At 42.0% G+C, this 12,308-nt stretch overlaps 1 protein-coding gene across 2 annotated transcripts in view; it reads left to right on the plus strand.

The window, feature by feature from the left end:
• LOC149441982 (serpin B6-like) overlaps positions 1–12,308 on the plus strand; it is a 60,822-nt gene that overhangs the window by 35,088 nt on the left and 13,426 nt on the right. For both annotated transcript variants that reach the window (XM_089656681.1, XM_089656680.1), the window contains exons 3-6: positions 2,580–2,717; positions 7,492–7,609; positions 9,822–9,964; positions 12,083–12,250. In XM_089656681.1, coding sequence (XP_089512807.1) covers positions 2,580–2,717; positions 7,492–7,609; positions 9,822–9,964; positions 12,083–12,250 — 567 coding nt within the window. The remainder of the gene's footprint in view (positions 1–2,579; positions 2,718–7,491; positions 7,610–9,821; positions 9,965–12,082; positions 12,251–12,308) is intronic.

Here is a 12,308-nt window from a genome sequence, read left to right on the forward strand (position 1 = left end):
CGTCTATATACAGACATGTAAATAGAGGGTTTCTTCTTCTAAGAGTGGACTATAGTGAGTTCGGCAACCAAAAACATAAAAAAGCTTAGCTTTAGTTTGGGGTAGGGTAAGTCTTTACCGGTTCATTTAGTAGAGCAATGAGTGGTTATTGTGGAACCAAAATCCCTGAGACCTTGTGTATCAAAGCAAATAACCTATTCCAGAAGCCCCGCAGTTTTGGACACTCCCAACATATATGGTACATGGTGCCAAGTATGTGACAGCCCCTAAAACATAGGAGCAAGGAGGTCAGGTACAGTCTCGAGAGATGAGGGACTGTGTACCATCTGGTTCCCTTGTAGGCCAAGTGGAAAGCAGAGTGTTCTACATCGAAGGACTACATTGAAGGATCTACATTAGAGGCTAAATCCTAGGCCCACTCGCGCATAGAAGGAAATTTGTTGTCTAGGAGCAAGCAGTAACCTGTAGATGACTGATATCCCTCCCTTATGCTCTGCCTCCCTTGTACACCATAATTTGTAAGGGGTGACTTTAGGGTCTTTAGTGACTGCTGGGCCCAAGGACCGTAGGAAATAAGAAATTTTGATAACATCGAAAAGGTTTCAGAGTGAGGCATCTTTAATTTCAATCGGCAGTGTGATAAAGTAAAAGGCCCACTGGGCATTTAAAAAATGAACAATCCAATACAAGCCTTAGTTCAGCCACCATTGACAGGCCTCTGGATCTTGACCCGGGGGAAAGGCAGGATTGTTGAAAAGGTGGGGCAGTGGTTGAAAAGACTGCATTTGGAATTGTTTTGCACTCTATCCCAAACATTCAAGGAGTTGGATAGAGTGGGGGCTATTATGGGCACCCCCTGGCTTGCAGGTTGCCATTTGACTAAATCTAGCGGAACCATATTGGCTGCCCTCCATTCCATAGAGACCCAGTTGGGTTTCTCAAAACGGGAATACACTACTGACAACTGGCCGACCTGAGTGGCTTGATCGTGCCAGATTGGGAAGGCCTAGCCCCCCAGCTATTTTATAGGCAAAAAGAACCTGTTTGGAAAGCCTGTGACCCTTCCTGCTCCATACAAAGCGAATGATTTTGGACTGAAATTTCGATAGGTCTGCATGAAAAATTGCTATTGGTGGGGAGTGGAAATGGCATAAAATGTGTGGCAATAGGGTCATTTTAACTGAGGGGATTTTACCTAGCCAGGATAGATCATGGATCGCCCATCCCTGGAGGCCCTCTAACTTCCTAAAGGGGGGAAACTTACCCTGTATAAAGAGGGCGTCAGACGGATCCTTAGATATGCCACAAAGTCTGTCTTCCAGGTGAATAACGCCTCCTGTAGTTGGGATACTAAAGGCAAAGGAAGATTAATATTTATTGCGACCAATTTTGTATTCATTCACCTGGAGGCCTGAGACCTGACCAAATAGTCTTCAAAAGGTTAGTCAGGTTAGGGAGAGAGATCAGGGGTGATGTAATAAAAAGTAGCAAAGTATTACATTTGATATTTGCACTTTGTGTCACTTTATATATTGTTTTCACATTTATTTATTGATTTAATTATGCACATATATGAGTTTATGATATGTGATTTATTCTTTTATCCATCTGAGTAGTGCTACATCATTTTTCCTCCATCTTATTGCATTTTGTTTTCTATTTTAGGATTTATTTCTTTTATATTTCACCTGGTGATCCAGCCAGTAAGTCTGTTCTTTTTCAAAAGCAAGCTGTCCTGCAGATGTAGCAGTTAAAGGGTTGAAACAAACCATTTACTTTTGACGAGTGCTTACAGTGATCAGCTGTTATTATTTATGTAAAAGTGTTGCTGTAACTGCTTAGTAAGTTTGTTAGTAAGTTGAATTTGTTAGTGTATTTAAATCTACTAGTACATCTAACACCCCCTCCCCCCAGATTGACAATGTACCTATCCGAAGGTGCCCCTGTGCTTCTTCATCCAGAGTGGGGGCATTCTAATATAGGAGGTGTGTAACTGGCCAGATCACCAGGTAAAAACAGAAGAAAAGAAGCCTAAAAAAAAAAACTATTGCAGCCCCCACATCTAATGATTGGTAAGCTGAAATATAATACATTTTAGGTTTTGGGTTTACTTTCATTTACCGCTGAAATTTTTCTGTAGTTTAGATTTAACTCAGAAAGCTGTAGTATATTTAGCAGTAAATCTGGCTATATACTGGTTGATATTTTGTATGAACCTTTGTACAAACATTTTTGTACAGTACATTTGATGATTGGATTAATGTCGTTCGAAAGTACTTTAAAATTGTATTCACTTTTAACATTCTCTTTTGAAATTTAATGTAATTTCCTGAGTGAAAACCACATTCATGTTAGAAACGTATTCGTTTTGAGAAACAATTGCCATCCTGCTCCTTCCAACTTTCTTTTCACTGTGGTTGCCAACAAGCATCGATTTGACCCCACTAAGGCTTACATTAAATTGAACGTTCCTAAAACAAAAATTGTAGTAGTATATAGCCAGCCTAAGTGCAGGCCACAGTACAATTTGTATTATGTAGTCTCAATGCTATTGATTGTAACTTTCTTTTTTTTTTCAGGTTCTTCAGTTTGAAAAGGCAAAAGATGTTCATTCATCATTTCAGTCTCTTATTTCTGAAATCAACAAGCCTGGCACTGATTACCTTTTGAGAACCGCCAATCGTCTTTATGGAGAAAAGTCATTTACCTTCCTTGACGTAAGCTTTAGCTGGTGTAATATTACTTGCCTTTATTTGATGGTAACATAAGTGATCTAGTAACTGTTGCTTTTGTTTCCATTTGGTCTTCAGACAGGTTAAAAGAGAGAAGTATGGCTGAAGCTATTTTGGCTGTACTTTTCCTATGGATCACAGGAGTGCACTTTGTCCTGCACTGGTTTGACCTGTTTTCAGCCAACAGCAGGCCAAAGCCCACTGTTATCTGACGTCACTCAGCCAGTCTGTCTAGGCTCTGGACCAAGAGCTGGCTCAGCCTCTCAGCAACATGCTGAGAACCCGAGCCAGCCGCTCCTGCCCCCTCCAACTTCACTACAACCAGCCTGCCCATTGATGAAATTCGTTTGTTTTCTGCTTAAATGGCCAAATTCAGATCCATCTATGGATGGATTTAGATAACATGTATGGACAGTTTTTGTATTCTCTGTAAAAATTCTAAAGAGAGTAAACCATAATTGAGCCTCCCAATCCTGTAGTTTTATGAAACATCAATATTTGAAGTGAAATGGAGCTCACGTTTTTCCCCTAATTTCAGCCTCATATACTGATTTCATCTCCCAGTAGGGTTTAAGTTCACATATGGATTGCATCTTCCAATGGGGTTGATGTATTAAAACTGGACAGTGCAAAATCTGGTACAGCTCCGCATGGCAGCCAATCCGCCTCTAACTTCAGCTTGTTCAATTAAACTTTGACAATAAAAATTGGAATCTGGTTTCTATGCAGAGCTGCACCAGATTTTGCACTCTCCAGTTTTAGTAAATAAACCCCTCTGTGTCAATATATGTTTCAAAATGCACACTACATGTATAAATGCTTTTGACGTACTGACTTTTTCGGAAGTACTCGGCGATGACAACATAACCTCCAAAGTTTATTTGTTTCAGTTATTTGTTTTGCTGAGGCTTCAACATTGTGATGCTGGCCAGGGGCATGTGCAATGTAATTTTTCCATTGCAATACTGGACATTTTTACAGAGGAATTTTATATATAAAATTATGGCCGCTCAAAAGCATTTGTGCAGTTGACATGTTAGGCTTTTTGTAGATGCTCTGGTCTCTACCAGTATGCTGTTGGTCTCCATGAAAATAGCAGCACTACCATGCATGCCTGATAGGAGCTTCTAGGATGGTCATGCAGACTTGCACAGAGGTATATTTCTGCACTTGCTGCCACTGCATCAATGCACAATCCCTCATGCCACTGCATCAGCATGCACTTCCTCCTTTCATTACACTGCAGTGGCCCACATATTACACTTTCAGCCACTGCATCCACATGCACTACCCCACTCGCTGCCATTGCACAGATACACATTTCTGCAATCTGTGCCACTCTTACACTACTTCACCAGCATGTACATCTTCACACTCTGCCACTGCATAGAAACATACTTTCATACTCATCCCATTTGATGAACAAGCACCATTGTTTGCTAATTAAATTACATACCAAAATAAGTAGTAGATCCAGAAATATAGGCAGATATATTGATGTACTCATTTTATTGAGAAGAAAATAGCTTATCCAGTCTCCTCCCAGTTCCCAGTCTTCTATATTGGTTATTGATACCAACAGTCACATGAAAGAAGTGGGAAGGCAAGATCAACTTTAGATGCTCAATGAAAGATGCAGAAGACCTGTGTCGAGGTGAAACCGATGCCAAGAACATGATCCCTAAGCACATCAGTTTAAGGCTCCTTTTACATGAGGTGGACTCCATGCTGCTGATCCCCTGCTGAGCAGAGCAGGCGGATGACAGGTCTGTGTCCAGTCTGCTTATGCAGAAAGAACACAGATACAGCCCGCTCTCTGTTTACACCCAACTGCCCTCTGATGCACCTAGATGGAGAGGAACCGATCCCCTTCCATTTTGAGTTTAGCAGATCGGATTGGACGTAGGCGAGTATAAACAGACACAAGTCAGTTTACATCTGCTGCTTCATAGAGGAGAATGGAGGGTCTGATCAGAGCTGCTTGACAAATGGACAGGCGGACCCTATCGCACCAACCATGCTAAAAGGGGCCTAAGAGGGACTTCTGTATTCATTCAGAAGTCATTGACAAATACACTATATTACCAAAAGTGTTGGTAGTGACGTAAACATATACACACAGACACAGGTTGAACTGAATGGACTGGTGTCTTTTACCAACTAATGTACACTATATCGCCAAAAGTATTGGGACGCCTGCTTTTACATGCACATGAACTTTAATGGCATCCCAGTCTTAGTCTGTAGGGTTCAAGATTGAGTTGGCTCCGCCCTTTGCAGCTATAACAGCTTCAACTCTTCTGGGAAGGCCGTCCACAAGGTTTAGGAGTGTGTCTATGGGGATGTTTGACCATTCTTCCAGAAGTGCATTTGTGAGGTCAGGTATTGATGTCGGATGAGAAGGTTTGGCTCGCAGTCTCCGCTCTAATTCACCCCAAAGGTGTTCTATTGGGTTGGGGTCAGGACTCCGTGCAGGCCAGTCAAGTTCCTCCACCCCAAACTCGCTCATCCATGTCTTTATGGACCTTGCTTTGTGCACTGGTGTGCAGTCATGTTGGAACAGGAAGAGGCCATCCCCAAACTGTTACCACAAAGTTGGTAGCATGAAATTGTCCAAAATGTCTTGGTTTGCTGACACCTCAAGACCTCCCTTCACTGGAACTAAGGGGCCAAGCCTAACCGCTGAAAACAACCCCACACCATAATCCCCCCTCTTCACCAAACTTTACTCTTGGCACAATGCAGTCAGGCAGGTACCATTCTCCTGGCAATCGCCAAATCCAAACACGTCCACCAGATTGCCAGACAGAGAATCGTGATTCAGCACTCCAGAGAGCGCATCTCTACTGCTCTAGAGTCCAGTGGCGGTGTGTTTTACACCACTGCATCCAATGCTCTGCATTGCGCTTAGTGATGTAAGGCTTGGATGCAGCTGCTCGCCCATGAAAAACCAATTCCATGGAGCTCTCTACGCACTGTTTTGTTGATCTGAAGGCCACACAAAGTTTGGAGGTCTTTAGCTATGGACTGCAGACAGTTAGTGACTTCTGTGCGCTTCAGCATGCACTGACCCCGCTCTGTCATTTTACATGGCCTACCACTTTATGGCTGAGTTGCTGCTGTTCCCAGTTGCTTTGACTTTGTTATAATATCACTAACAGTTGACCGTGGAATATTTAGTAGCAAGGAAATTTCACAGATGGACTTATTGAACAGGCAGCAACCTATCACAGTACCACGCTTGAATTCACAAAGCTCCTGAGAGTGACCCATTCTTTCACAAATGTTTGTAGAAGCAGTCTGCATGCCTAGGTGCTTGGTTTTATACACCTGTGTCCATGGAAGTGGTTGGAACACCTGAATCCAATGATTTGGGGAGATGTCTCATTTCTTTTGGCAATGTATTGTATGTTTGACTTGCAGTTGACCTGCTTCATTAACTTGGGTGGGCATGCAAAACCTGTTTAAAGCAAACAAAAGCTCATTGACAAGGCCCATGTGCATTTTTTCATCATAAGCTCCATTTGCATAATGTTGATCTCTCTCCAGAAGGACAGACAGAATTTTTTTTTGTATAAGAGCAATGGTAGGCAAACTTAGAGGTAGAGATCTACCTGAACAACATGGGTGAAGCCAAAGATCACTGGGCACAGTGTCTCCTCCTCACACCTGATTTAAACCTTCTTGTTGTACTAACGTGTTGCAATTGCAAACGTTGCACAGGAATCATGGTGGGTTTGAATCGGGTGGTGAGGAGGCAACATATCACCTCAGCACCTGTCACACACACTCAGATCGCTTTTCAGAGGAGCAGCAGTGTTTGCTGCACTTGTGAATGAGCCTATAATTGCATTTGACAGTGGCACCCTTAGGGCTCATTCATACAAAGTTGGGGGGTGGTAAAACACTGCAGTTTAATGGCGCCTACTCCCTTTAGCTGCTGATGCTACACCCACCAACCATGACGGGGCATATAACTCCTGCTGTGACATGTGTACACCTGGCCACTGTTGCTCAAGGGGGTGGGGTTAGGTGGGGAGTGGTAAAAACACACCTAAACTTTGGGGTTTTACCGTCCCCCTTCCCCAAACTGCAAATGTAAACGAATCCTTACTATTCTGAGCCCCCTATAAGGCTGCTTTCCCACTTGTGTGCTGTGGATTACCTGCACCGCAGGTGTAGTGCAGGGCATCTGCGACTTTCCTGGGTTAGCAGTGCTTTGCCATAGACTTCTATTATATCCTGCAGGTGTGGTGCACTCTCTGAAAATGCATCAAAACTCCTGCATTCGTTAATGCTCTGAGATGGCGGGTCAGCAAGCCCACACTGCAACCTACCAGTCACTTGGCAGCAATCTACAGGTTTCTGAGCTCCGTATTAGTGTGTAAAATTTTCAACCTCAGCCAGCTTTTTATTTTTGTTTCTGTCCCTGTTGTATATATTCCCTGACCTCTAGTCGTGATGCCACAGTCCCTGCGACAGTAAGTGAGGACCAAGCTCTCTAATGCGGTCCCAGATAGCAGTATAAGCCTGGTTCTAATGCTTCTTCATTCTATCCGCAACATTTCCCACCACTTGTCATATACTTTCAAGCCAAAGCACAACAGCTCTGACCATGTCACTCAATGTATTGGGTTTTATTTTGGTTAGGTGGTAACAGTAACCTTTTATTCTTGCTTTGCCTAGAAAACTATGACTATCTACAACATTTTGTTTTCTTTTTCTGCATTGTTGCTATTAATGCGGTTGAATTTTTCAGGATTTTCTTGGATCAACTCAAAAACACTATCATGCAGATTTACAGGCTGTAGACTTTTCTGGAAAGGCAGAGGACTGTAGAAAAGAAATTAATACCTGGGTGGAACAAAAGACAGAAGGTAGCAAAAAAATTCTTGGTTATTTATTTGCTTATAAGCAATATTAAAGCATTGTTAAAGAAGAAATGTATTTTATTTCAGCTGATCAATCCCTAAATGTGATTGCTGCATTCGTTTTTCTTGTATACTTGTAAATCCAGCCAGTAAGTCTGTTAATTTTCAACTATCCTTAGCAAACCAAGCTGTCCAGCAAAAGTGGCAGAGTGTTGAGACAAACCATTTACCACTGACAGGGGTACTTAGAATGGTCAGTTTTTATTTATTAACAAAAACCTTTAAACTTAAAATAAATAAAAACTAAAGACTGCTGTGACCACTTTAAAAGTGTTAAGCTTCGATGTGTTCATAAAGTCCATTTAAATCTGCTAGTACGAACACTACCCAAAGCTGTTTTCCATTGCTCCTCCATCCAGAGTACAAACAACCTAACACAGGAAGTGTGTTGCTGGCTGGATCACCAGGTGAAAAGAAAAGAAAACCAATGCAAATAGGATGGGTAAACTGCACCTTTTTTTTTTTTGCTTTCAGGTTTAATAACCTTTTTAACCACTTGAGCCCCAGAGGATTTACCCCCCTTAATGACCAGGCCTTTTTTTTGCTGTTTGGCGCTGCACTAATTCAAATGATAATTGCGCGGTCATGCAATGCTGTACCCAAACAAAATTTACGTCCTTTTTTTCACACAAATAGAGCTTTCTTTTGGTGGTATTTGATCACCTGTGCGCTTTTTATTTTTTGCGCTATAAACAAAAAAACCACGAAAATTTTGAAAAAAAACAATATTTTCTACTTTCAGCTATAAAAAATATATCGTAAACTCAGTTAGTCATAAATTTAAGCCAAAATGTATTTTGCTACATGTTTTTGGTAAAAAAAATCCCGTGCATTAGCGGGCAAACTGGCGCTATCTAGGAGGGGCGCTAACACTATCTGAAGTCACCAGTGACACTAATACAGTGATCAGTAAAAATCTGTTCACTGTAATCAATGACACTGGTGACAGGGCAGTGAAGGGGTTAACTGGGGGGGGGAGGGGGGCGATCAAGGGGTTAAATGGGATTTCTGGTGTACTGGCGGGCAATCTGGCGCTATCTGGGAGGGGCGCTAACACTATCGGAAGTCGCCAGCGACACTGATACAGTGATCAGTAAAAATCGGTTCACTGATCAGTGACACTGGTGACAGGGCAGTGAATGGGTTAACTGGGGGGGGAGATTAAGGGGTTAAATGGGATTACTGGTGTACTAGCGGGCAATCTGGCGCTATCTGGAAGGGGCGCTAACACTATCGGAAGTCGCCAGCGACACTGATACAGTGGTCAGTAAAAATTGGTTCACTGATCAGTGACACTGGGTGACAGGGCAGTGAAGGGGTTAACTGGAGGGGGGGGCGATCAAGGGGTTAAACGGGATTACTGGTGTACTGGCGGGCAATCTGGCGCTATCTGGGAGGGGCGCTAACTCTATCGGAAGTCGCCAGCGACACTGATCAGTAAAAATCGCTTCACTGATCAGTAACACTGGTGACAGGGCAGTGAAGGGTTAACTGGAGGGGGGGGGGGGGGCGATCAGGGGGTTAAATGTGTCCTAGAGTGTTCTAACTGTAGTGTAGTGCTTGTGTACTCACTTTTTGGATGTCTTCTTCTCTGTCTGGAATGGAATGTGTCCAGGCAGAGAAGAATGACATCATATCCTGCCCTGTGTATGTCAACACAGGACAGGATAGGACAGGGACCGATCATGTGATTTCAGCCAGAAATCACTGGCTGAAATCTAATGATTGATCCCTCCTGGATCAAATAGTGTCACCCGCGGGTCGGCGGGAGCGCGCGCGCGCCCCCTGCTGGCGAAAGTGTCGGGAGCGCGGAACCCGTTTTAAAACGTGATTTTGCGCTCCACTGCCGCCCTGCACACGTATATACACAGTGGCAGGGCGGCAAGCGGTTAAGCTGATGCATATTACAATGCGTATATACATTAAATGTATAAAAAAAAAAGTGATGTTACCTGACATTAAAAAACCCTGTCCATGCTCTTTAAGTAGATACATTCACTCATAGTTTTTAGTACTCTGTTGCAGGTTTACATCTTTTCTTTGCATCCTCAGGAATAGGAAGCACAGTCTTCACTAGTATGAATATGTATAAATACATTGTGTACACCTCTTAATGTACAATGCTGATTTTATGTGACAATTTTCAAATCTTATTTAGGTAAAATCCAGGACCTGTTACCGAGCGGCAGTGTGGATTCACTTACTAGACTTGTACTAGTCAATGCTATCTACTTCAAAGGAAATTGGGCAAACCAGTTTGACAAGCAGCATACATCAGAAATGCCCTTTAAATTGAATAAGGTATGCATTTTTAAGTATGGATCAAGATACTTTGTAACCCCAAGTGATTACTTGGAATCACAGTAGCGGAAGCAGCCTAGGAAAGAACTACTTTAGTTCCCATAGCACCAAGAATTTTTAGAGAATTAAATGCAAACTGCGGAGCCCATTTATAATTGAGTGGATATCACTAAACACTGCAGATTCATAAACTGCAGACCATGGTGCAACTGCATTTCATCATGTAGTTCTCTTAATTATATCAGGTACATCTTTTTTTTTTTTTTTTTTTTTTTTTTTTTCTGTAAATGATCGCCTTTACGAAAAAATAATAAATGCACATTTTTTGCAGGTAATTTTATTTTTTTTGTTTTTCTGCTGGGACCCTGTAAAGCATTGCACCCACAGGATATGGGCAGGCAGTTACACACTGGCTGTAAGCTCCGTGAATGACATAGAGGGCTCAACAGCGCTCTGGTAGTTCATTGAGAATTTGAAGTTTTCCCATTCACACAACACTTTGAATGATGTGGCTGGGCGGGTGGAGCCTGAATTTTTTTCAGATTGAGACAGCCAGCAGGGGGAGGGGGGTCTCCCACTAGATGTCAGAACAGGGGATCAGGAGCGGTGAACAGTGCACCTTAGATTGTACGCCCCTTGAGGGTTAGGGACTGATGTGAATGTACAATATATACAGGTGAAGCGCTGCATAAATTGACGGCGCTATATAAGTACCTGAAATAAATCTGTACAATGTTACACCCTGAATAAAGGTGTAACGTTAAATTAGGTGAACGCGTCCTTTAACACATTTATTTTAATAGTGCTGCAATGGCTACTGAGTCCTGAGCACTAATCATTTTTGTAAAGCACATCCCTGACAACACAGTGAGGCAATCTATTTGATATTTAATAAATCAAGTCCAGTTAATCAAGTTAGTACAGCAATCTCCCCACTGAGCTATTGTGTTATGACAGGGGGATTGCCGCCCCCTGCATCCCCTGCCAGAACACGGCGGTCAGTGCACACAGCCATTTCACATTTCAGCATGCCAGTTCTGTTGAACCAGCTGATATCGGCTGATATTTGGCCAGTGTGTACCACCCTTTCCCATATGAAAGAATCAGAGAGATCCACACCCCAATGTATCCACCTGCCATATATGAATATACATGTAGACTTCAACACCCTAATAATCTGGCATTAGATCTGCAGTCCGATCTCTAGAGCATTCCAAAAATCCAGATGTTCTGACATTTTTTGCACCAGTATCCCCACTCAGCTGCTGTTGTCCTCCAACCTAACATGGCTGTTATGCAGAGCCACATTGTCAGAAATACTGGCCATATAGATGTGGAAGAAATAGTTTTCTGATACACACTGTAGCAGGAAATGGGCAAATCTAATGTACACTATTATTCCACAATGTAGACTAGGGTTAGATTAGGACTATGGTTAAATAATGCATACGTTTGGTATCTTGTAACTAAGACAACTGACAGAATATATTGAGAGCTGTAATTGGACAGAAAACAATGTCTATTTGCAAATGCTTGTTGAAGAAATTAAAGAAGGTTTTATAATTTCTCTGAATTGTTTCCGTGAATAGTAAACCTCAATTAAAATGTTATTCATATAAAGCACGTATTCTGCCAAAAGCAAACTATTTGTTGTGCAAATACTGTACACAAAGCTGTAAAAAAGCTACTAGCTAAATCTGAACACTGTGAAATGGCAAGTATTACTCATAAAGGTATGAAATGGCAAGTATTGCTCATAAAGGTATGAAATGGCAAGTATTACTCATAAAGGTATGAAATGGCAAGTATTGCTCATAAAGGTATGAAATGGCAAGTATTGCTCATAAAGGTATGAAATGGCAAGTATTGCTCATAAAGGTATGCATTACCCCCCTGGTCATTTGGGTGTTAAACTATAGAGCTTATACTGAAATCCACCCCAGCAGAATGATATTCAAGAGGCCATTTACTAAACATCACCTGTCGTAGCTTACGTCATTTCATAAAGTTTTTTGCTTTGTTTTTAACTGGGTCATTTGTTTAGCTGTAGCCGTTAACTATGTTTTTTGAGACTGTGCAGACATGAGTTGTAATGCAGTCGTGGCTTTCTGTTGTTAGAATGAAACCAAGCCTGTGCAGATGATGTACAAAAAAGCCAAGTTTCCAATGACCTACGTGGGAGATTTGTTCACAAAAGTTATTGAACTGCCCTATGTGAATAATGAGTTGAGTATGTTTATACTGCTCCCTGATGAAATTCAGGATAAAACCACTGGCTTGGAAAAGGTAAGAAACTTCTTCATTGTAATCTCTGTTGAGGTATTTGACTTTTTATGAAGGATCA

The sequence above is a fragment of the Staurois parvus genome, unplaced genomic scaffold (assembly GCF_062004578.1).
Source record: "Staurois parvus isolate SC_StPar_1 unplaced genomic scaffold, SC_StPar_1.0 ptg000928l, whole genome shotgun sequence".
Taxonomy (NCBI): Eukaryota; Metazoa; Chordata; class Amphibia; order Anura; family Ranidae; genus Staurois; species Staurois parvus.